The sequence below is a fragment of the Stomoxys calcitrans genome, chromosome 2 (genome assembly GCF_963082655.1).
Source record: "Stomoxys calcitrans chromosome 2, idStoCalc2.1, whole genome shotgun sequence".
Lineage (NCBI taxonomy): Eukaryota > Metazoa > Arthropoda > Insecta > Diptera > Muscidae > Stomoxys > Stomoxys calcitrans.
The window spans coordinates 3,039,847-3,063,460 of NC_081553.1; the positions used below are offsets into that span (position 1 = coordinate 3,039,847).

General features: G+C 37.0%; 2 protein-coding genes across 6 annotated transcripts in view; one reads left to right on the forward strand and one right to left on the reverse strand.

The window, feature by feature from the left end:
* Window positions 1-23,614, reverse strand: part of LOC106091926 (ETV5-related protein Ets96B) — a 49,556-nt gene that overhangs the window by 25,810 nt on the left and 132 nt on the right. Inside the window, exon 1 of one of the 3 annotated variants that reach the window (XM_013258633.2) lies at window positions 12,352-12,545. The exons of 1 other annotated variant lie outside the window; for it this stretch is intronic. In XM_013258633.2, coding sequence (XP_013114087.1) covers window positions 12,352-12,357 — 6 coding nt within the window. In that variant the 5' untranslated portion in view covers window positions 12,358-12,545. Of the gene's footprint in view, window positions 1-12,351; window positions 12,546-23,614 lie in introns of those variants that run through there. One more of the 3 variants, XM_013258632.2, reaches the window with a different exon arrangement.
* Window positions 1,874-23,614, forward strand: LOC106091928 (uncharacterized). 3 transcript variants are annotated; one of them, XM_059363067.1, is made up of 3 exons: window positions 1,874-1,943; window positions 17,719-18,402; window positions 22,879-23,614. In XM_059363067.1, the coding sequence occupies exons 2-3, from the start codon at window positions 17,787-17,789 to the stop codon at window positions 23,478-23,480; spliced, it is 1,218 nt and encodes a 405-aa protein (XP_059219050.1). In that variant the 5' UTR covers window positions 1,874-1,943; window positions 17,719-17,786; the 3' UTR covers window positions 23,481-23,614. The 3 variants fall into 3 exon arrangements, with proteins under 3 accessions (XP_059219050.1, XP_013114088.2, XP_059219051.1); XM_013258634.2 differs by lacking the exon at window positions 1,874-1,943 and adding an exon at window positions 12,025-12,383; XM_059363068.1 differs by lacking the exon at window positions 1,874-1,943 and adding an exon at window positions 15,003-15,090.

Genomic DNA, 23,614 nt, shown 5'->3' on the forward strand with positions numbered 1-23,614 from the left:
AATGGCAACATTGCTTAAGATGTTAATAAAATCACATTTATGAACTTCGAGAAACATTTTATTTAAATTAATATGACTTTTTATGTTTGTTTTCTTGATATTTAATTATATTGGATGTGTGTTAATGCTGCCAACGTTAAAGTACAAAGCATTTAGCGGGAGGAACAAATCCGCTAGATTGGAAAATAAAACAATCAAAATAATTGGCTTTGCTTTTGCCTAAGTGCAAATGTGTTTATGAATGAACTGAAATTAAAATGTTTATTTGGCTGTGAAATATTAAGTGAATTTCATTTGTTTTCGTTGCCTTAGTTTCATCCTTACTTTTCTTCCCACCAATACATTTCTCATGTGTATATACTACTGTCCTTTCTGGATGCACAGAAAAAATTAAACATGGTTCCATTAAAAAATTCGTTCATTCAATTAAAATATTCCCTGAAATCGGACCTATAAGCCAATTTGTATTTTTGTTTAACCTGGAAGGAAGGGAAGAGGTTTCCGATCGAATACCTGAGATGAACCTTGAAGTCGAGTGCGAGGCACTGCTGCCATCGCCACAGTCTTGGATTGACAGAACCCTAGTATTGCCATCTGGAAGATCATGTTACACGGATGGATCAAAGCTAGAGGACAGAGTCGGCCTGGGGATTTACATTGAGAACCCAGGGACTAAGGCGGAGATCTGGGCGATCACGGAATGCGTGAAGTGGTGTGGTGCTAACGCAAGGACTTCGAGTGTGAACATCTTTACCGACAGTAAAATTGCTATAAGGGCAATAACAACCAAGACGGTAAGGTCACAAACCGCCTTGCAGTGTAAGAAGGAGATTAACGCCTTCTCTGAGGATGGGAAAATCTACATCGTTTGGGTGCCGGGCCATAACGAAGAAAGGAGAATTGAAAGGGCAGACGATTTGGCGGTGAAGGCCAGAGGACTGTCGTCAACAAACTTTGTTAATCCGAAGCCTTTTGGGTCGACGCAGTAACATTGTGGAACATACCGACCGTTTGGTAGGACGGCGAAAATGCTATGGGTGGATCCAGATCGTGAGAAAGGAAGCAAGAAGAAGGTCAGTATAGCTATTGGTATCATAACGGGACATATAGCTCACTTATGTAAAATCGATGCGACAAGTGATAGCATGTGAAGGGCATGCCTCCTCCTAAGTGCCGGTATCTGTTAGACGCGAAAGCCGGGCAATGACAAAGGAAATGCTCCAACGTCTCATCATCTTCCCATTTACAGTTACGTTACGATTCGTATCATCTTTGAAGAAGTACGGACCAATGATGCCACCAGCCTATAAACCGCATCAAACTGTGACTTTTTCTGGATGCATTGGTAGCTCTTGCAATGCTTCTGGCTGATCTTCACTCCAAAATCGACAATTCGTACCCATTGAGCCAAAAATGAGCTTCGTCGTAAAATGGAAGAAGCGCGCGATGAACTTTCTTAACAGAGTACGCATTATGATAATAAAATGCAATAATTTGTAAGGGTTGTTCGTTTACAAGACGATTCATGGTTAATTTATAGACCAAACTGAAAATGTTTGACAGTGAAACAAAACATGAAGCTTTTACAAATGTAATATATTGGGTTGCCCAAAAAGTAATTGCGGATTTTTCATATAGTCGGCGTTGACAAATTTTTTCACAGCTTGTGACTCTGTAATTGCATTCTTTCTTCTGTCAGTTATCAGCTGTTACTTTTAGCTTGCTTCAGAAAAAAAGTGTAAAAAAGAATATTTGATTAAAGTTCATTCTAAGTTCTATTAAAAATGCATTTACTTTCTTTTAAAAAATCCGCAATTACTTTTTGGGCAACCCAATATATTTGAAGCAGCATATGTCAACGACCGATTCTTTTGTCAAAAGTAATAGATTTAAAAAATCAAATATGTGAAAAATTAAATTTTTGGAATTTCTTGGTCAAACAGGTAATTATTATTATTCTTTTCTGTGCCAAATATATCTTCCTGTTTTGGAGATATTCGACTTACAAAATTTCTTTAGATACAAACCACCATTGGATGGGGGTATCTTGTCATTCCGTTATAACACCCCATAAAGTATATATAAGGGTGGTTTTATCTCAAAAGGAAAAAATTTTCGATTTTTTTTGCGGCACCACCAATTCCCAAAATTGAAGCACAATTGGAAGACGTTAACACGTACTGCTGGGAGCTATATCTAAATCTGTACCAATTTTTGCCAAATTTGATAACGTTGGTTTTTGGACTTAGCCGTTTCAGAGATATAAGTCGCCGAAGTTCCTTAAGTCGATAAATTTACAAAATTGAAATTTTGAAAGTGTTGATGCCTCAGCTCACCTACTTGTTTTTTATGTAGGTCGTTGGGTATTGCCAATGGGCCATATCGGTTCAGATTTTGATATAGCCCCCATATAAACCGATTTGATTTCTTGAGGCCCTAGAATTTTCAACAAATTGTTTAGTAATGACTTTCAATACCCGTGGTTAGTATGGCACAAATCGGTATATAACCTGATATAGCTCTCATATAAACCGATCTCACGGTTTTACTTCTTCAGCCTCAGGAAGCCGCAATTGTTAACCGATTTGGCTCTTTGCACTTTGTGTTATTTTGAGACTTCCCACATCTGCGTTATGTATAGTTCAATAACCAGATATAGTTCCCATATAAACCGAACTCTCGATTTTTCATCTTGAACTCCTGAAAGCCGCAATTGTTACTCGATTTGACTGAAATTTTACACGCTATGTTTTATTATGACATTCATCATTCGTGGTATATATCGTTCAAACCCGTCTATAACGTGTTATAGCTCCCATATAAACCGATTGTCCGATTACTCTTCTACGACTCATACTAAATACTAAATTTCCCATGAACAATCCATTTACGAACAGGGGATAATTCTCTCATATCAATGAGTGCAGTTCGATACATTTTTAAGTTCTATCAAAAGGGGCCTCCCTTTTTATGCCGAGTCGGAAAGGCGTGTCGCTTAGCGACATCAATTGGTAGAGAAGTGTTAACATAGCATAGTACCTCACAAATGTAGCCAGCATTATTAAGAGGATAACCACTGCTTAAAATGTTTCTGATGTTCACGCCATGATTTGAACCCGGGCGGTCGACGGAAATGCTAACCTCTACGCCACGGTACTCTCCTCTACGACTCATAGATGCTTCAAGTTTTGCCTGATTTGGCAGACATTTTGTACATATGTACATAATTTTTGGAAATTGTTGGCAGAAACCAATATGGTCGCTTTCCAAGGTTCAGCCCGGCCGAACTTAGCACTTTTTACTTGTTTCTACTAAATTTGTTTGTCACCCCACCGTGCGTAAGTGGATGGTGAATATTGGCAATGCTTCATAGTGCCTATACTTGAACAAATTTTTTAGAGTCATGTACTGCGAGGGAGAATGGAGAAGACATTTAATTGCAACAGCTAACGCAACATCAACATGCCAATTTGCAACAAATTGTTTTTCAAAATGTTAAATTTTTTAACTGTGTTTTGTAATTGTTTCTCACATATGCAACTTTGAGCGTGTGAAAGGGGGATGTACAACAAAATTGTCGACGACAATTTATAGTACACGACGAAAATTTTGATTTACATTAATATATGATACATAAACTTTAACCTCCTCGTGTTATGCAAGTTAATAATGTCGATTTTAATAACATATATGATTGTGTTAATAAAACACGTCTGTCATTATAACACAGAACAAATATAGACCTATTAAACATGGTATTGATTAGTAGAAATATTTTTTATATTGAAACTTTGAATCACGACATGTGCTTGGTAAAAACTTTTAGTAAATTTTAAATTCCATGAAATAACATTTTTACTTAATAGCATAAGCAGCATGTATCTGTTTCTATAATAAACAAGACGATATAGTGTTCTCTTTCACACACATGTAATCCGAACACCACTGAAAGCAAAAACAAAATTTCTTGCTTCTCTCCCATACAATCATATTTTAATTTTGCGCATCTCCGAAGTAATTCTAGAAAACAAATGGTTGAAGGAAAAAAAAGTTGACCAAGAAAGAAGGGAAGGGAAAAAGTGATTTGTAATTATGTTCATTTGAGGAGTGGAAAACAGAAAAATCCGCAATATGTTCATATAAATGAAAGAGCTGGATACATACGAAACGTGACCAAAAAAGATGAAGATTATGGAAATAAAATGAGGTATTTATTTATGTATATTGGAAATGTTTGCTTATTTGTCCATGAACATTTCACTAGAGGCTCTATTACACGGCATTTTTTGTATTCACATTTAATTGAAAATGTTTGTCAAAATTGTCAATTTACATACAATTCATAATTTTTGCTATAACTCTTGTATGTTATTTTCGTATGACATAACCTAAAAATTTTAGCAAAAGCTAATTTTTTATGTGTAAAAATTGTTAATGTTGTGAGAAAGCTGGTTAAATCATAAATTTGTGAAAACATTTTAATTTGGGGTAGCTTACATTCGACTGACAACAAAAACAGCTGATTTCTTTCTTTTTTTGTCAGAAGGAATAAAGCACGATCTAATCGAAAAAAAATTCCATGTGCTTTTTTGAAAAGTGATTTTCATATGTTAGTTTCGTCTGTATCACACGACATGTACAACCCTACACGTGTAAATTTGACAACTTATTATTACTTTTTGCTAAAGGTTTTTAATTCTTAAACCAAGCTTTTATAAGTCAATCCAACATAACTGATAGTTATTTTTCAAGTGTACCTTTGTGGCTAAGTGGCAGACGAAACACATCATCATCAACCGTGCAACCATAAAGACATGGCACGAGATTCGTATTAGGCCTGGGGAAATACTTAATTCATGAAAATATCATCATACATGAGTTTTTCAAAGTCTTTGTCGCAGTAACCGTAGCGGCAATAGTAAAAAGTATACAAGTTCTTTTATTTCCCTATTAAAAACTTATGGAAGAAATGATGAAGTAGCTATGGCGGTGCAGTTTTTGATTAGACTATATGCAGTTTATACATCGAAAGTATATGGAGAGATTTTGTGCGAAAATTTAGATACAGTGAAAAATTATTATACCCTCATATGCGGGATTATGAACTTGTAACATCTCTTCGCAGTAGTTCTGCTGTTATTGCAAATTGTTTGCAACTTCAGAACAGCAGGCTGACTGCTAAAAAGTCTGTTGCTTGCTATAAACGTAATTAAGTACCTGGCTTAAGCGTTAGTTTTAATAGAAGAATCAATTAATGTAATGATAATAAACACACACATGTGTTGCGATTGGAAGCCACCGTGGCGCAGAGGTTAGCATGTCCGCCTATGACGCCGAACGCCTGGTGGTTATACCCAAGATATATTAATATACAGGTAGTGGCAGTTGCTGCCGTGTTAAAACTTCTCTAACAAGTGGTGTCGCACTGCGGCGCGCCGATCGGACTAGGCATATAAACGGATGTTCCTTATTATTGAGCTTAAACTTTAATTGGACAGCACTCATTGATGTGAGAGAAGTATCCCCTGTTCTCTTGTGGAATGCTCATGGAAAATTTTAGTTAGTTTAGTAGTGTTACGAAAGAAGAATTATGAACATATTTTAACAAGACGAGTGCATCGTTCAAACTAAGGCTGATGTATGGCCAGGTACACATGGAACAAACTTAACAACTTCCAAATTTATGGCAGAAATGTTTGCTGAAACAACAAACAAACGTGCCAACTATTGTTAGTTTATTCAGGATAAATCTATTAAGCTTAATCTCATTTAATGTACCACCACGAAGGTCAAGTGACTTCGGGTTATTTAATGTTCCGGACATTCAAAATTTCAGCCAAATGGGATAGTAATAACGCTTTCTAGAGGCTTAAATCGGGCGATCGGTTTATATGAGTGCTATATCAAGTTTTTTTTTTTTTTTAATTCATTTTTATTAATGCTTTCTATCTTAGTATAGATATTTACATTATTATCGACATTATTTTGTATATTATAATTACTAATGGTGCCAACCCAGTGGTTGGCCCACGTATAAAATTTATTTATGCATCATTAAAGTGGAGTTAAAAATTTACAGTAGGTCTTGCGGTGCTTTTCTTTTGAGCCGCTTAAATGTTTCAGTGTTCCTCATCAGGTTTGTTGCTAGTGGGTTTGGATGTTGTTGAATTCTCAATTTATAATTTTGGAGTTGTGACAATACTTCTTCCTGGACAGTTTTTATATTTAATTCCTCGTGTAGTCGCTTATTAGTTATGTAGTATGGTGCACCTGCAATTTTGCGTAATGTTTTTGATTGTAGTTGCTGTAGTAGTTTGATTGTTGTATGTGAAGCGGTTCCCCATAGCTGGATACCGTATGTCCAGATTGGTTTTATAATGCATTTGTATATAAGTATCTTATTTTCTAAGGATAACTTGGAAATTGGTCCAATCAGAAAATTCATTTTTTGTAGTTGTATATCACAAGCTTTTCTTTTTATTTTTATGTGCGTTTTCCAAGTTAGTTTCTTGTCCAAGTATAGTCCCAGATATTTCGCCTCATTCGCCTGCGGGAGTTGGACTTCATTCAATTGAACTGGAGGGCAGTTTCCGTGGTTAAGTGTGAATGTTACGTGTATAGACTTAGTTTCATTTGGTTTTATACGCCAGTGTTTCAGCCACTCGCACAAAGTATTTAGGTAGGTTTGAAGCATATTGCTTGCTATTTGTGGATTTTTATTAACAGCTAGCACAGCGGTGTCATCAGCGAATGTACCCACCACTGCGTTCTCTGTCTGTGGTAGATCAGATGTGAACAAGATATATAAGATTGGGCCCATCACACTCCCCTGTGGTACCCCAGCTCTGACAGATTTTAAATCACTCATTTCATCGGCCTCTTGGACGAAGAACATTCTTTTTTGAATATATGATTTAATTAATAGATAGTAATTTATTGGAAGAAGTTTCCTTGCCTTGTAGAGAAGACCCTCATGCCATACCTTGTCAAAGGCTTGCGAGATGTCTAAAAATGCGGAAGTACAGTACTGCTTTGATTCAAATGCAGAATTTATGGTTTCCACTAATCTGTGGATTTGTTCAGTAGTCCCGTGATTCTTTCTAAATCCGAATTGATGATTTGGTATCAAGTTATTTTCCTCAATTATTGGCATTAGTCTCTTAAGAAATAGAGATTCGAATACCTTTGAAATTATTGGCAGTAGGCTTATTGGTCGATATGATTTGACTTGATCGGATGGTTTTCCAGTTTTCTGGATCATTGTGACTTGGGCAACTTTCCATTGGGGCGGAATGAAGCAGCGCTTTAAACAGGCATTGAATATGAACGTAATGAAGTCAGTACCTTCTTTAGGGAGTTCTTTGAGTATTTTAGGGGTTATTAAGTCATAGCCAGGAGCCTTACCAGGTTTTAGAATCTTTATTGCATGTGAGACTTCGGCTTTTGAAATTTTCTTTATTGGCAGGTCAAGCTGATGAGGTTCATTTAAGAAAGTTTCCAAGCATTTGGGCGGTTCTTCCGAGCTATTTGGGGTGAAAACATCGTATAAATGATTGGCAAATGTGTAGGCTTTTTCTAAGTTGCTTTTTGTCCACGAGTTACCAGACTTTCGAATTGGGTAATTGATTTTTGGCTCATTTTTGAGTTTTTTCGTGATTTTCCATAGAGAATAGTCTGTTGACTTTGTTGGCCCAAGATTTTGGATTTCTTGTTCAATATGGTTATTATCTACGCATTTTAATAACTTTTGCAAATCTGCAGTTGCTTTATTAAGTTTTCGTTTGTTCTCTGGTGATTTTGTTTTTTGCCAACGTTTTTTCGCCTTGCGCTTTTCTTTAACTTTTCTCTGTATAAAGGCAGGGTATTTGTATGATTCTATGAAACTTTTCTTGGGTGTAGAGTTCCATGAAGCGCTCTGTATAGTTTGCACTAGGTGGTCTACGGCGTAAGAAATGTCTTGATCTGATTTTAAAGGTAAATTTTGATGTAATGTTTTGCTGACTAGGTAACGAAAATAATGCCAGTTAGTCTTATTATTGTGAAGTTTACATTTTTGATCTTGGGGTATATGCTGTGCGTGCAATGATAGAAAGACTGGTGTGTGATCAGAAGACAGATCGTGGCTTGAAAAACATTTTTCGGAGCCAGCTGAAATCCCTTTGGAAACGCAGAAATCTATAAGATCTGGGGTTTTATTCAGATCTGACGGCCAATATGTTGGAGAATATGGTGAAATAACCCGAAGATTAAGTTCTTTTATAGCCCAGTATAACTGTCGGCCTTTCGGCGTATTAAGACGTGATCCCCATATTGTGTGCTTGGCATTGTAGTCTCCACAAGCTATGAATTTGCTTCCTAATGTCTTAAAGAAATTAATATAATTTTCTTTTTTGATGGTATGTTTTGGTGGACTATAGATTGATGACACTGTTAAAGGTCCTTGCATGCTTTCTACTATGATGTTTGTTGCCTGAATTATATCGGAGCTGTAGTGGGTTCCTTGGTGATGCTTAATGGATTGCTTTATCAAGATTCCTGAACCACCACGTGCCATTCCAGATGGGTGCATAACGTGGTAAAAATCGTATTGGGGGATACAAAAGTGATGCTTGCTGGTAAAATGTGTCTCTGACACAAGAAGTATGTCTATTTGATTAGAAGACAAAAAGTTTTTCACTTCTAAGGTATGTTGTGCCAGACCGTTGGCATTCCAGAACACTATATTAAGAAAGTTCATTATTAGATTTGTGTTAATTTTGAAGTTAGACTCATAAGAAGGCTTGTCATCTGCTGCATAAGTGTTCCTAAATTGCTTAACATTTCATGTATTTCGGATACTTGCGGACTTCGATCCGTTTGAAGATTTTGTGGCTGAATTTGGGTGTTTTGTTGTGAGGTTTGCGGAAAATCTGTTCTTCTAGCAGCGCTTGAATATGTGGGGTTCGTCGTCAAAGTTCGGGTTTCAGGCTGTTGACTCTCTCTCGTGTTTCTAAGAGAGGGGTAATGTTGGGAGTAAATTTGCTTATAAATTGAACATCCTTTATAATTTGCTGGGTGATTACCATTACATAAGGCGCTCTTTACCTCGTCTGCCCAGTTTTTGCGTTCGCATGATTTTGATTCATGGTGTCCAGCACACTTAATGCAGACTGATTTTTTCTTGCAATATGACTTTGTATGGCCGTATTGTTGACAGTTTGAGCATTGAGGGACTATTTTCTTAGGACGCGGAGGCTCAAATCTAATAACGCATGACATAAGTTTTGTTACGGAATATATATCTTTATTGTTGGGCTTGGTGCTCAATTCGACCTCAAACAGAGGAAGCGGAACCTTTGTATAACGACTTCTTATATTCCATATATTTTTGACTTCATGTCCAAGTTGGGAGAGCTCGTTTTTCAAGTCGTCTATATTTGCTGTTGAGTGCATATTTCGCAAGATTACTTTAAATCCCCTTTCAGATTTTGGTTTGTAAGTAAAGAACTCAGTGTTTTTCTTTTCTAGTTCACCAATAATTTTTTTATAAGTTTCGTGGTCTTTTGGCATTATCTTGACCTGTTCATTTCGCAGGGTTTTTATTTCAAATTGGTTTGGAACAGTTTGTTTTAGCATGGATATTAAAGGTTGTATGTTAGCAACCTTCTCAACAAATATAGGCGGAGGTTTGTAAAGAATTTGAGGCGGATTAGAGTTGGGTTGAGACCCGTCGTCATTATCCAGATCCGCATATTGGTTGGCAGTTTGAGGAGTCTTACTCAACCAATATTTTTGGGTAGTGGCTTGTTTTTTGGTGTTATTATTAATAACATGCTCTGGGCTTTCGTTTGCTCGCTTGTTTCGTCTGACTGTTTGCCATTCGTAGGGCGATGCTACTGCACTGTTGCAGTTTTCGGAAGAATTTGGAGGTTGAGAATCAAAACGACCTATTTCTTGTTGGAGCTCTTCTTCATCTGTCTCAAATGATTCAGTTTGCTTGTTGAGTTTGAACTTTAAAGATTCAACATCTCTTTGGAGTTGACCACTATATCAAGTTATGAAGCATTTTAGATCATACTTAGCGTAATTGTTAAACGCTACGTGCCAAATTTTCAATCAAAGTGGCCGGTCATGTCGTCTTCTAAAGGCTCAAAATGTCAAATCTGAAGATCGGTTTATATGGCAGGAACAGGGGCAAACTTTTAACATATCTATGACTGTTGGCCGATTCAAGTTTTAGCTCAATGATAAGGGACCTCCTTTAAATAGCCGCGTCCGAAAGGCGTGCCGCCGTGCGACACCTTTTTGGGGATAAAGGTTTTACATATACCCAGAGAAATTAGTCTGCTGATACTAAAATAACAATTTTCCACTTTTGAATGAAACCATACACAAATTTTGGAGTCTTAAACATCTATTGAAGCATTTTTTTAAATACTAATATGAATTTTAGGCAATTTTATTTAAAAGCATAAATATGATAAAGGTAGTTATTTTTTCTACTGTTTTTTTTTTTTAAATTTTTGCAAAATTTCGTAGAATACTGCAAATAAATTTTGCTCTATAAGCCTTTAAATTTATAATATATGATAAAACAAACAAAATTTATGCAATTTTTAAATTTTTACCATTTGAAAACAGCAGAAAATGTTTTCTGTTTTGGCAAAAAATTATTATTGTCCCATTTTTAGCAGACTTCTGTTGTTGCAGCAAACATTTTTGATGTTTTTACTAACAAATTTCTCTGAGTGTAGCTTGTAGGCAGCTATCTTAGGTTTTAAATCCATTTGGACCATACTGAAAACATTGGAAGTCAGATCAAAACACAATGTGCATAATTTCAGCCAAATTGGATAAGAATTGCGCCCTCTGGAGGCTATGGTAGCCACATCGGGAGATCGGTTTATGTGGCAGCTTTGGATCGAGCGGAAGTCACAACAAAACGTCACGTACGAAAAGTTACTTAAATCCGATAAGAATTACGCCCTCATAAGGCTCAAGAAGTCAAATCGGGAGATGGGTTTTTGTATTTAGTGCAGCTTTATAAAACATGGACGGATTTCCAAAGGAAAACAAAGGATTGTTAGTTTAAATAGCCGACTGAAATGTTTGCTAAATCAGCGGCCCAGTGTTTGCAAAAACAACAGTCAGTGAAAAACTATCATTTTGGCAATAGTAAATTTCGTTGGGTGTAGTAATATGCATGAGTATGAGCCAAATCGGTTTAGGAAATTTGGAAATATTTTATTAGACTAAAGAACTTATTGGGAATTATTATATGGTTTTTATGAATTTTGTAATTGTAAATAGTCTAACTCAGATTATCCGATTAACACTAGCTAAATTTTATGCAAAATTTTGTATTCTAGTGGAGTATTAAGAAGTTTGCCTATCTTATGGAACGCAAAAACACTTTTCTCGGGCCCTTCTCTCTAACTATGGTCGGTTGTGCATGGTGGCAAAAACTCATCCATTGCGTCTTTTATGATCTGGGGGCGACGATACTGCAAAATTTTATTGCCATTATCGCAATGGATTACAAAATTCATCAACTCTTCCACCATGTGAGAGACCAAACGGAGCTAATTATAATTCGTTTTTTTTTTGTTTTTGTTATTTCGATGGTTGGATGGCTGGTTCATGGCAGCGAAAAAGTTTTAAATATTTCTTCTTCATTTTCACAAACAACCGATGGGAGAATAATTACACCAAAAAGAAAACATCAGCGATTCTGCTGACGGTGACTAACAACGCATGCAATCGTTCAAGTATGGAAAACACTTTCACTGATGACGAAGACGCCCGCTCTGCCAAAGTGACACTCGCTGGCGCAGGGTTCGCCTGCTTTTGGAAAAGCCAGAAAAGCACCTACTCACATGCCCCAAAGCTCGCAAACATATATACATGGAACATTCATTCACACATGTGCCACCATGATGGCAAGGCAAAGCCTCGAAAAAAATTTCAACCGTAAAGAAAGAAACGCTGAACGCAAGTTTGCGAATGAATGAATGAAACTGATCATCGACGTCGCACTGGTGATGATCCACTTTTGTGGCGTTGGTAGATACCGCCGTCACTTGGTGGAATGGTTGCCCGAGTTGATGATGGTGGTGTTATTGGTGTTAGTGAGCGACCAGATCACCTAGCATTTCCATCGCAGTTGCAGTCGCAAACAGTTCACAAAATTACTCTTAGCCCTGTTAGCTCGCTGTCATTAAGTTTGTTTTCTTCGCTTCTTTCGTTTGAATAAAATCCCAAGTGTGAATAAATTGAACTGGGATGTAAAATGAATTTCCTAGCAAAAGTTTTCGGCAAATATAATTCGAGAAAAGTCTATGATATCGATTCAAAATCGTCTTTAACACTTACTTTCATCCTGCTATGCGGCGGACTGTTCCAAGGTAAACGGATTACCTTAAATTCGATTTTAATTTTTCAGCAAATGGAAGATTTCAAATAAAATACTACATTTTGCGGAACTTATAAAAAAAAAAAAACAAACAAACAAAAATTCAAAATAAAATAACTGCAACAAATACAAAAAAAAAACTCTATCTGTGCCAGCTCCCTTGTTTAAAAATGAAGAAATTAAATAAATGAGTGACTTTAAAGGTAGCTGTAACAGTGAAACTCTTAACAAACGATTTGAAATAACCCAGATTAAGCAAGCATGTCCGAAGAAGCTGGTATAAAGACTTAGTTCTATAAACACAACAGTTTTGTTTCCTGCTGTTGAAGGGAAGTGAGTTCCCCCAAAGAAAAGTTTCTATTTCCGCTTTATACAATCGAAGTCCAAATACCCAAAGTGACTAAATGAAATAAGTTTCCATAAAATACCTTCCAAAATGTGAAATTAAATAAGTTCCTGAAAAGTAAAAAATATATATATGTATATACTAACTGTTGGGAAATTAGGTTTACTAACTTGCTTTTAGTTGGAATGTACGATTGATATACAATAAGTTGCTTACGAATCAAAGCGAAAAATAAACTCGACATATGGAAATTTTGAAAATCATCAAAATTATGAGTTAATTTATAAAATAATTTTAATACCGTATGGCAGAGCATGTCCGCCTATGACGCTGAACGCCTGGGTTCAAATCCTGGTGAGACCATCAGAAAAAATTGCCAGCGATGGTTTTCCGCTCCTAATGATGGCAACATTTGTAAAGTACTATACCATGTAAAACTTCTCTCCAAAGAGGTGTCGCACAGCGGAGCACCGTTCGGACTCGGCTATAAAAAGGAGGCCCCTTATCATTGAGCTTAAACATGAATCGGACTGCACTCATTGATATGTGAGAAGTTTGCCCCTGTTCCTTAGTGGAATGTTGAAGGGCAAAATTTTTAAAAAATATTTTTTTTAAAATGTTTATAAAATGTGGCATTCCCTTTCTTAACTATTTGCTGCCGTTTGAATATTTTTTGAGACTACGGCAACTTTCCAGAAGATTCATGACTTGAAACTCACATCCGCTTCCTTTTCGCGGTACTGCGTAAACGAACCGCGATACATTTTACCGACTAAAACTAAAATTTTTAGTTTTCACTGATTTCTAAAACTTTGATGTTATTCAAAGCTGTTGAAAATAAACATTTTATGGTTATATACAGGATTCACTGAATAAGGTTAAGCCAAGCGATCAGCCGATATACTTTTTTTTTTAATATTTGGCAGTACTTGGCATTGAGGATGTCAACCTGTTCTCTTTTTACATTCATTCTTTGTTTACGTTTTCTCCTATATGATGACATTTTCAATCGTCAGATTTGACATCCTTAATGATGTTTATGGGGCCTATCCACTTTGTGTTTTGCATGTGACCTAACCTTCTATTAGTGAATCCTGGGTTATATATATATTTGTGTAAATGTAATTTGCAATTATTGGAAAACTATTAAGAACCACGGATTTTTTTTTTTTTGTAGCGCGTCTCAAAGAATAAATCTTACTTGTTTTAAAATCGGTGAAAGAGATATCACTAACACCAACACTACTCTTGAAGATTCTTTATAATTTTTGTAACAATCTGTTCCACACCTATTATACTATAATACATGTTGTATGGGTTTTTATTGAATTTTAAAATATTTAAAATAAGAAAAACGTAAGCTATTTAGAATTGTCCAGAGATGACCACTACTTTGGCAGGGAATAGATCGACTCAGAAATTCTTCCCAATTCGGCTAAACCTGTTTTGCTTCCGTAAAAAAAAGTCCCATAATTGCGGCATTTAAATGCGGGGAAAATATAAAAAAAATCCTTAATCTAAACCTACGTGAAGATACCAAAAGGAAAATTAAAAGCAATGTACCTATCTTAAGCGTGTAGCTGATAAGAATCGTTTATATACAGTAATACCTCGATTTACGTAGTTTTTGGTTCCAATATATCGCGAGGTAAGTCAAATTCAAATAACTCAATTTTATTGGTTGAGCTTAACTAAATGTATATTTGAGCGTCCCCAAAAACAAAAACGCAAATTTTGTGGCTCTCCAGGTTTTTTCGCAAAAAATCTTCCAAATTAAAAAAAAATGTCAAAATCTTTAAGAATTTTCGAAAAGAAAACGTCACAAAATCGTCACTCACTTAAATAAGTCTAAGTCAATTAAATGGTGCAAATTTCGAAGGGTGGAAGGCCACTAGAACCCCTACCTCAAAAATATTGAAGGTGATTAAATTTTTTTAATAGTTTTTAATGAAAACATAAATATCTATGGAAATCAGACTTTGATATGATTGGATGCAAGGCGTATTTATAAGGTGGCCGCATCGGCGAACTGCTACAACAAAGCAAATTTTTATGGGAACTTGATATGTGAAAATTTGTATACGGAGCGTAAAAATTCGATTCGCCGTAACATTTAAAATTTACGGCAAATTTGCTTCGACCAATCAGAGCAAAAAGATAGAAGTTTATTAATAAGTGTCAAGCAAGAAAAAAACAAATTATAAAATTTTCAAATTCCCATTAGCTCCACAAAACCACCAAGATGGCAGGTTTAAATAGTTTTCACTTGGTTATTGCAGCGACAAAAAAGCTACCATGGGCAGACCAGGGTAGTTCTGGCTCAATTGGGCTGGAACTGTTGCCAACATCATAGGTGGGTGTCACATCAGATGTGCCAAATGCATGACTCTCTGGTGCACATGAGGATTCCTCTTGAATATAGTTCGTTTTGATGGGCAGGATAATAAGCGTACCACCAACCAAGAGCTCAAATAGGAATATTATGATTAAAGCTCAATCACCACAAGGACGGTTTTTGTACCCCTTTTTGAGGTTCTTGGAAAATTGTGCGATTTTCCAATCATTTGAAAAGAAAGGGCTCAAAGGATGACGATTTAATCTTGGTGTGTGGCTGTTCAAACTGCAAATAGTATGCTGCCAAGATTTGCTAATGGGATTAACGTACATCCCCGAAAGATAAAGTTGGTGCAATACCCCGATATGAGGTAACTTGGTGTGTTCAGGGGACCCCTCCTAGATGGGTGGAGCTACCGTTCTCACTACGAATAGGGTTCCTGACAAGCAATCGCAATTTCAGAACTTTGTCGTCGCGCTGCACTCATGGCGGACTTACGCATTATAGACGCTTGTGAACCTAACATTGCGGCAGTAGGTACAGGACTATGGCTAACGTGAGTTTGCAACTGCTGTAACTTCCTCAGTTTTGCGAACCTGACAATTTTTCAGTCCGTTGGATTTGTGACAAAAATCCCTTTCCGTAGAGGTGCTACATGAAGTGATACTCTTAAGGTTGCTATGGAAAACATAGCAAAAACCAATTTATTTTGGGCGTAAAAATTGAAAGTCGTTTTCAAGGCCAACAACGCTGTAACTCATTCATTTTTTCGAATTTCGAAAATTTTTCCGCAGTTCGAAATTCGAAGACGACTCGTAAAGTGAACAGAATTACTTGCAATTTCACATTTTATTTATTTTTTTTTTGCATTGTTTTAGGAAAGGCTATCCTCTTTTTTTCCTGTTTAAATTTTTATCAGGCACATAGTCCTTTCGCCATTATTGACTACAACAGCGGCTTAAAAAGGCAGATTGGAGGGAACTTCTTCAGCCTGCTTTGCTCCCATCAATGTCATGCATGTTGGCTTCTTATCTTCTTCATTCTAATGTCTGGCATTGCACTGCCTTGAATTTTGTCTGTGTTCTTTAGTACTTTTTGAATCTTTTCGGTGGTGACACAATGAATCTAAGTTCGCCGAGTGAAGCTGATAGCGATTGAGGTTGTTAGACGCGTACCATTATATGGAAGCTAATTCTAACAAGTAAGAGCGTGCTAAGTTCGGCCGGGCCGAATCTTATATAACCTCCACCATGGATCGCATCTGTCGAATTCTTTGCGCAGTATCTCTTTTTAGGCAAACAAAACAAAATAAAGCAAAATCGGGAGACCGGTTTATATGTCAGCTGTATCAAGCTATAGATCGATTCAGACCATATTGCACACGTATGTTTAAGGCCATGGGAGAAGCCTATATACAAAATATGTGCCAAAATTTGTATATAGGCTTCAAGAAGCCAAGATCCCAGATCGGGTTATATGGCAGCTATATCAGGTTATAGACGGATTTGAACCATACTTAGCACAGTTGTTGGAAGTGATACCAGACAAAAAATTGAAAATTGCGTCCTCTGGAGGCTCAAGAAGTCAAGACCCAAGATCGGTTTATATGGTAGCTATATCAAAACATGGACCGATTTGGCCCATTAACAATCCCAACCGACCTACACTAATAAGAAGTATTTGTTCAAGCGGTTAGCTTTACTCCTTCAAAAGTTAGCGTGCTTTCGACAAACAGACAGACGGACGGACAGACGGACATGCTTAGTTCGACTTAAAATTTCACGGCGATCAAGAAGATATATACTTTATGGAGTCTTTGACGCATATTTTTAAGTGTTACAAACAGAGTGACGAAATTAGTATACCCCCATCCTATGTTGGAGGGTATAAAAATGGATCGATTTTGCTCAAATTAGAAGTATTTGTGGAAAATTCGCTGGGGATACCTTTACTCGTTCCAAAGTAAGAGTGATTTTGATAGACGGACGGACAGAGGCAGGGAAAGGCTTGCGGAAGTGGCTAGACCGATTTAGAATTTCACGAGGATCAAGAAAATATATACTTTATTGGGTCTAAGACCAATATTTCGAGGTATAACATATGAAAAGACTAACAAATGAAATGACAAACATAGACTTTTCATGCTAAGATGTCTACGCAAGGGGCATATCGCACAAATGCAAATATGAAAATAATTGATTTTATTTCAACCATTATTTTAGTTTTGTAAAATTAATGCATAATTTTGGATTGAATATGCTTTAAAGTTAAAAGTTGTTAATGCTTATTGTATATGGAAGTTATCAAGGGTCCCGCGTTTTTAGTTTTCCCGACAAATCCCGCTTCATTTCCAAAATGGGATGGTCACGTTATCCAAAGTGGAACGAACAAATTAAATACGATAGATAATTGTTTCGTTACTAAGGGGTCTGAAAATTGCTTACTCCAACGCTTGATAAATCCCAGACTTTGAAAGGATTTATTTGTAATTAAGGAAATATGTTTTCCAAAATCTAAGCTTAATCCCCCAAATCATGAATAGAACCCAATTGTAAGGAAGGGTTACAATCCATAAGGCTTCTAGTCAGTCAGGCATCGATTTAGAGATGCAATTAATTTCATTTCATTTCATTTTATTCATTACAGCTGTATTGTCTCAACCATATCGAAGCCATCAACGATGTTCAACGCGTTTGGAGAATGCTTTGGAAAACATGAGACGCCGTAGCTATCAAACGAAAACTGGTCGTTCGTATTCGCCACCGCAGTCCCCGTATGCCTTGTACCACTCACTGTATGGACAGGAAGACGATGGGGCAGATGATTTCTATCGTCCAACTGCTAACCGGGGGTATTATGCAAAAAACATCAATCGCAGCTATGGCCCAAATTCCAGATTAGATTTTGATGCGGCGCTCAACACCTACACAAGTGGTCCCCCATATCAATATCATACACAAAGGCAACCACACAAATTGCAAGTAGCTCGAGTGGATGTTGAAGATTTGCGAGTTCGATTACCTTCGGAGAATGCAGCAAGATGGGTGGAAATCGACAAGTGCAAGTTTAGTGCCGAAAACTCGACTCTGGATACACGACTTATATTTCCTGACTTGACATTGAGCGGCCGGGTTGTGTTGCAGCCCACGGGTGGAAAGTGCAATATGATCCTACGTTTGAGACACGCCGGCATTGAATTTCGAACAGTGCCAATTGGCTTCGACAAAGTCAGTGGCGAAGAGTCAAGACGTGTTGGAACAGCTTCGGTGCGAACAGATTCACATTTTGCCGAACCGGGCTTTATCTCTGTATTTGCCCATGGTTGCCAAGGTAGGATATCAAAAAAAATCAATGTTGACAACATAGAATGGGATAAAGGTGTTATAGAGAATAAAAAGGGAGATAATAAACATAATCGGTGTATCAAATAAATTTGATCGGAAAGGTGTAGTTACTAAAATTTTCCAAGAAATTAAGTAGGGATGTTTTAGTACCTCCTACATATCAGTCAAAGTCTTATCAAGTCAGTTAAGGGACAGAGGCAAATTTCACATGTTTCAGCTCAATGATAAATTGAATAAAGCGGTGATTAAATGATACAACCCAATTGACGTCATAGTGTAGATGAAGAATACAATAATACCTCGATTTACGTCGTTAACAAAATTGTTCCTGGTAATTTCGATTTACGCCGTCTGAGTAGTTTCAAAGAAAACGTCGGTCGATGTACCCTCTTGGTTGTACACGCGGTTTTTTCGTGTCGTTCATTATTTGGTTTGTGAATTTTGGTCGATGTGCCTGTTAGCTTTTTTGGTAAGAAGGCTCTTAACATAGCCAAAAGATCAGACTTGCCACGTGCAGTTTACGGAGAAAATCGAATAAAAACTCGAAATTGTTTTTTTCGATACAAAAAATTTTCAGCGGTAGTTTTTCCCTCCTAATGCTGGCGACACACACTGTCATGGCCGTGGCCAAAAATGGCCAAAGTCAACATATTCAGAATGCATATTTTTGGATGCAATTTGCTAGAGAACATTTCTGTATTACTGTAAATGTGAAATTTGGTTTCAATATGTCAAGTTTATAATTTTTAGTTATGCCTTTTTTCCTTGTTTAATGAAGAAAATTAAAAACTGTTCTCATACATTTTAATATTTCCAGTAACGGTCAGTATAAAAGTGAGTCAGATGGTTATTTTTATTAAAATAATGTGCCAGTATGTTTTTTGAAATTAAATATTGATCATTTGGAATTTATTGTTACCCAAAACTGAAGTCCCAACTTAAGTAGAAAATTTCTCCAAAAACGTTCGCCCCAGTTTTTTGTGCAGAGGTTAGCATGTCCGCCAATGACGCTGTACGCCTGGGTTAGAATCCTGGCGAGACCATCAGAAAAATTTTTCAGCGGTGGTTTTCCCCTCCTAATGCTGGCAACATTTGTGAGGTACTATGCCATGTAAAACTTCTCTCCAAAGAGGTGTGCAATTCTAAAACGGCAAGTTTCTTAACCTGTAGTATCAGCAGCATCTGCCTGCAACAACAAGAGTTATTAATCTTTTTGAACCCACCACCATGGGATGTTATTGGACAACTCCCATATAAAGTGGTTCATCGATTCGACTTCTTGATCCACTAGAAGTGTCAATTTGCCAAATGTCCGATTGGCTGAAATTTTGCAAGGAATGTTGTGTTATGACTTTCAATAACCATGCCAAGTACGGTTCAAATCCGGCCTTAATCTGATATAACACCCATACAAACCTATCTCCCGATTTGACATCTTGAGCTCCTGGAAACCGTAATTGTTGTACGATAGAGCGGGCATTTTGCAAGATGTGAGTTATTTTGACTTTCCATATCCATGGTAAGTATTGTCCAAATGGGTCGGTAACCTGATATAGCTCTCATATAAACCGATCCCCCAAATAGTCTTCTATCTTCTTAGAAGCCTAAATTTTTGTCTGATTAGGCAAAAATTTGATATGTAATTACACATGTGTGCTTCAACTTAGTAAATGTGTGGACATTTTTCGCAGAATCCATGGTGGTGAGTGCCCAAGATTAGGCCCAACCGATACAAGCACTTTCTACCAATTCAGTGTCCACATCATTGAAGATATATGACATCTTTAGCAAATGGTTGGAAGTGGGAGAGAGAAATGAGGCATATACAACGTCAGCGCTTAAAGAATGGATTGAAGATCATATAAAAAGGGAAATGAAAAAACTTAACTCTATGTTAAATTAACCACAACCTAGAAAAACAATGTACGAACTAGATATCGAGTAAAAAAGGTTTTGAGATCTCTAAGAGCTATACGCAAATATGACCCTATAGTACTCATAGATGGCTTGGATAGAGGTCGTAAACAAGAGGTTACAAATTTTAGCGACATCGGATGACAAATATGCATTTTATTGTCCCGAGACCCAAATTGAAAGATCGGTCCTATGGTAGCTATATCCAAATATGGTCTCATTTGGATCATATTAGGTACGGGCTTTGAGAGGTATAAGATAACTAAATAATCCGAATTTCAACACAATCGGCTGAAAATAGGGTTTTTATAGGCTAAAACCATAAATCGGGAGATCGGTCTTTATGGCAACTTATAAAAAGTATCCGATTGGCATGGTTGGAAAGAGGCCCAAAACAAGCATTAGCATTTTGTGGGCTCGGGAAGTAAATTCGCAAGATCGGTATGGGACCTATTCCAAAACCTGGACCTACGAGGGTTGCCTTTTCTATTTCGGGATTGAACAACCCTTGTGTTGCTATCTGCCAAATGACAGCTCTATCGTAAAGGATGACGTTTTTGAGGGTATACGTACTCAGAATGCTTTGACATACGAGCGCTATTTGTGTTGTTTACAGTAACGTAAGATTCATCTCGCCCAAGAAATGGAATTAAATCGTTCCGATGTGGATAAACTCAACAACAACACTGCATCGATGAACTTAATTCAATTTTTGGCGATGAAGCTCCATCAAGGACCAGTGTCTATCGATGGTATGGTGAATTCAACCGAGGTCATAGTTCACTCCAAAAACAGTTGTTGTTCCAAACAACCATTGAAGTTGTGTGCAAACTGATATTGCAAGATCGTCATGTAACCTATCGTGAGATTGAGACAAAAATTAGCATGAGCATTTGACCGTTAAAAAAATTTGTTCGCGTTGGATCCCACACAATTTGTCAATCGTTCAAAAAAAAGGCTCGTGTCGATTAATCGAAAAAATGCTCCAAAAATACGAAACAACTGCATTTTTGAGCACTCAAAACATCAATTTAATGAGTCATCCGGCGTATAGTCCTAACTTGGCTCCGAATGACTTATTTTTTATTCCCGTACATTAAAAATAAAATGAGAGGTCAACGTTTTTCGACACCCGAAGAAGCGGATGATGCGTTCAGAATGCATGTTTTGGAGATACCTCAATCTGAGTGGCAACAGAGCTTCGGAAAATGGTTCAAAGGCATGCAAAAGTGTATAGATCTTAATGGGGAATATTTTGAAAAACAATAAAGCCATTTTCATTGATTAATATTTTTGTTTGTGTTCTCTAATCCCGATATATAAAAGGCAAGCCTCGCATATGGTCCATTTTTGGTCCTAAATAATATAAAATAAAAAATATCTGTACCAAGTTTCATCCATTCCAATTTTGGCCAACTTTACTATGAACTCACGAAACTGTGCGACATTTATGAGGTAGTATGCCATCCATAGAAGCTGCGACACGCAGTTCTGACTCGGCTATAAAAAGAGGTCCCTTGTCATTGAGCTTAAAAATTTGAATCCGAGTTCACTCGTTGATATGTAAGAAGTTTGCGCCTGTTCCTTTATATAAAGTTCATGGCCAAATTTGCATTTACATACACTCACCTCCAGAGGTTGGCATATCGGAAATGAGTCCGATTCTAATGTTGGTTCGGAAGTGTAAAAAATTCTCAAAACCCCGGAGTCCCAGGATTAACAACTTTTTGCGTTTTTTGACGTATGACTTATATGAATGATTTACATCGCGATTTTTTGGATCCAATAACGACGTAAATCGAAGTATTTCTGCACCATAGTAGCAACAGGCCAAACCTCTGGTGGAAAACGAACCCACGACCCCTCGCACTGGTAATACCAGCATGCTAACAACTCGGCTACAGGGGTGACCCACTGTTATGTGTAACGGATGCAAAAAGTTATTGAAATTGAGTATTGAAAGGCCTATGCTACTTGGGCTCATACCCAAATTGTACTACTTGAGCTCATACCCAATTTTGGTGAAATATGGAACAGTGAGCTTCACTAGACATAGCGTCATATCGTTATCATACATGCATCATTAAAGCGAATGATTTTAAATGATTTTTAAAGATAGTGAAAATTATGTTTGTCCACCAAGAAAATGTTTCGGTTCGGATTTCGATGTAGCTCCCATATAAACTGGTTCTTCGATATGACATCTTGAGCGGATTTGACTTCCAACATCAGTAGTTCAAATCAGTGTATAACCTGATATGATTCCCATATAAACCGATCTCCGATTTATTTCTTGAGTCCTTGAAGACTGCAGTAGTTTTCCGAGCACTTACTGTTTTATTAACCCCTAGAAGCTTAAACTTTTCCTTGATTTGGCAGAAATTCGGTACTTAAATTAAATAAGTTCATTTGGAAATGAATTGGAATTTTTTAGCAGAACCCATGGCGGTGGGACCACAAAATTCGGCCGGTCGAACTAAAAACTTTTATTTTTAAATCTTAAACATAAACTAAGACACTCTTAACATTTTTTTTCCTTTTGCGACAGGTCCGACTGGAATTAAATTAAGACAAAATTCAAAACGTCGTTACAGCTTTGTCAATGAAAACCAGAACGAGGTACAGGGTCCTTCTTTGCATGTAACACCGCAATCCCAGTTAACACCCGGTATAATATTCGATATTAGAAGTGAAGGTTATATACCCCCAAATATGCGAGATGAAGATTTGGCGTGGACGGATGCCAATTCGCAAGAGCTCTTCGATCCAAATGGAGATAACTTCTACCGGCGACAATTTCGAAGCAAACGCAGCGCTTATGGTCGGCGGCAGGGCAGACATACGTTGAGTGATCGTTTGCGTGATGAAATGAATTTTAACGATGACATACTCAAAGTGTCCGATGAAAATGTCCAACATTTGCTGGAACCTGATGCCCGGGCATTTGCCGATATTTTCTCTAATGGCAATGATGGAAACGGTATGTTTGGTGATCACGATGAGGTTAATGATGCCTTCAGAGATGAACTAGAGAAGTTATTCTCAATGGGTGTCCGTGGTCTTTTGACAACATATATGCAAAGAGCCTTGCAGCCGGCCATCAAGGAGACACTGATGGAAAACATGGGCTACACTATAAGCTATGGATGAATGCATCTCCTTGTGGCAATGAGTATGCACGGGAATGTATAAACATATAAGTAAATTATAAGTCTAAACCAAAATTTTAAATTAATTATTTATTTTATATTCTTTTGAAATCATGGAACAATGTTCAAATCCTA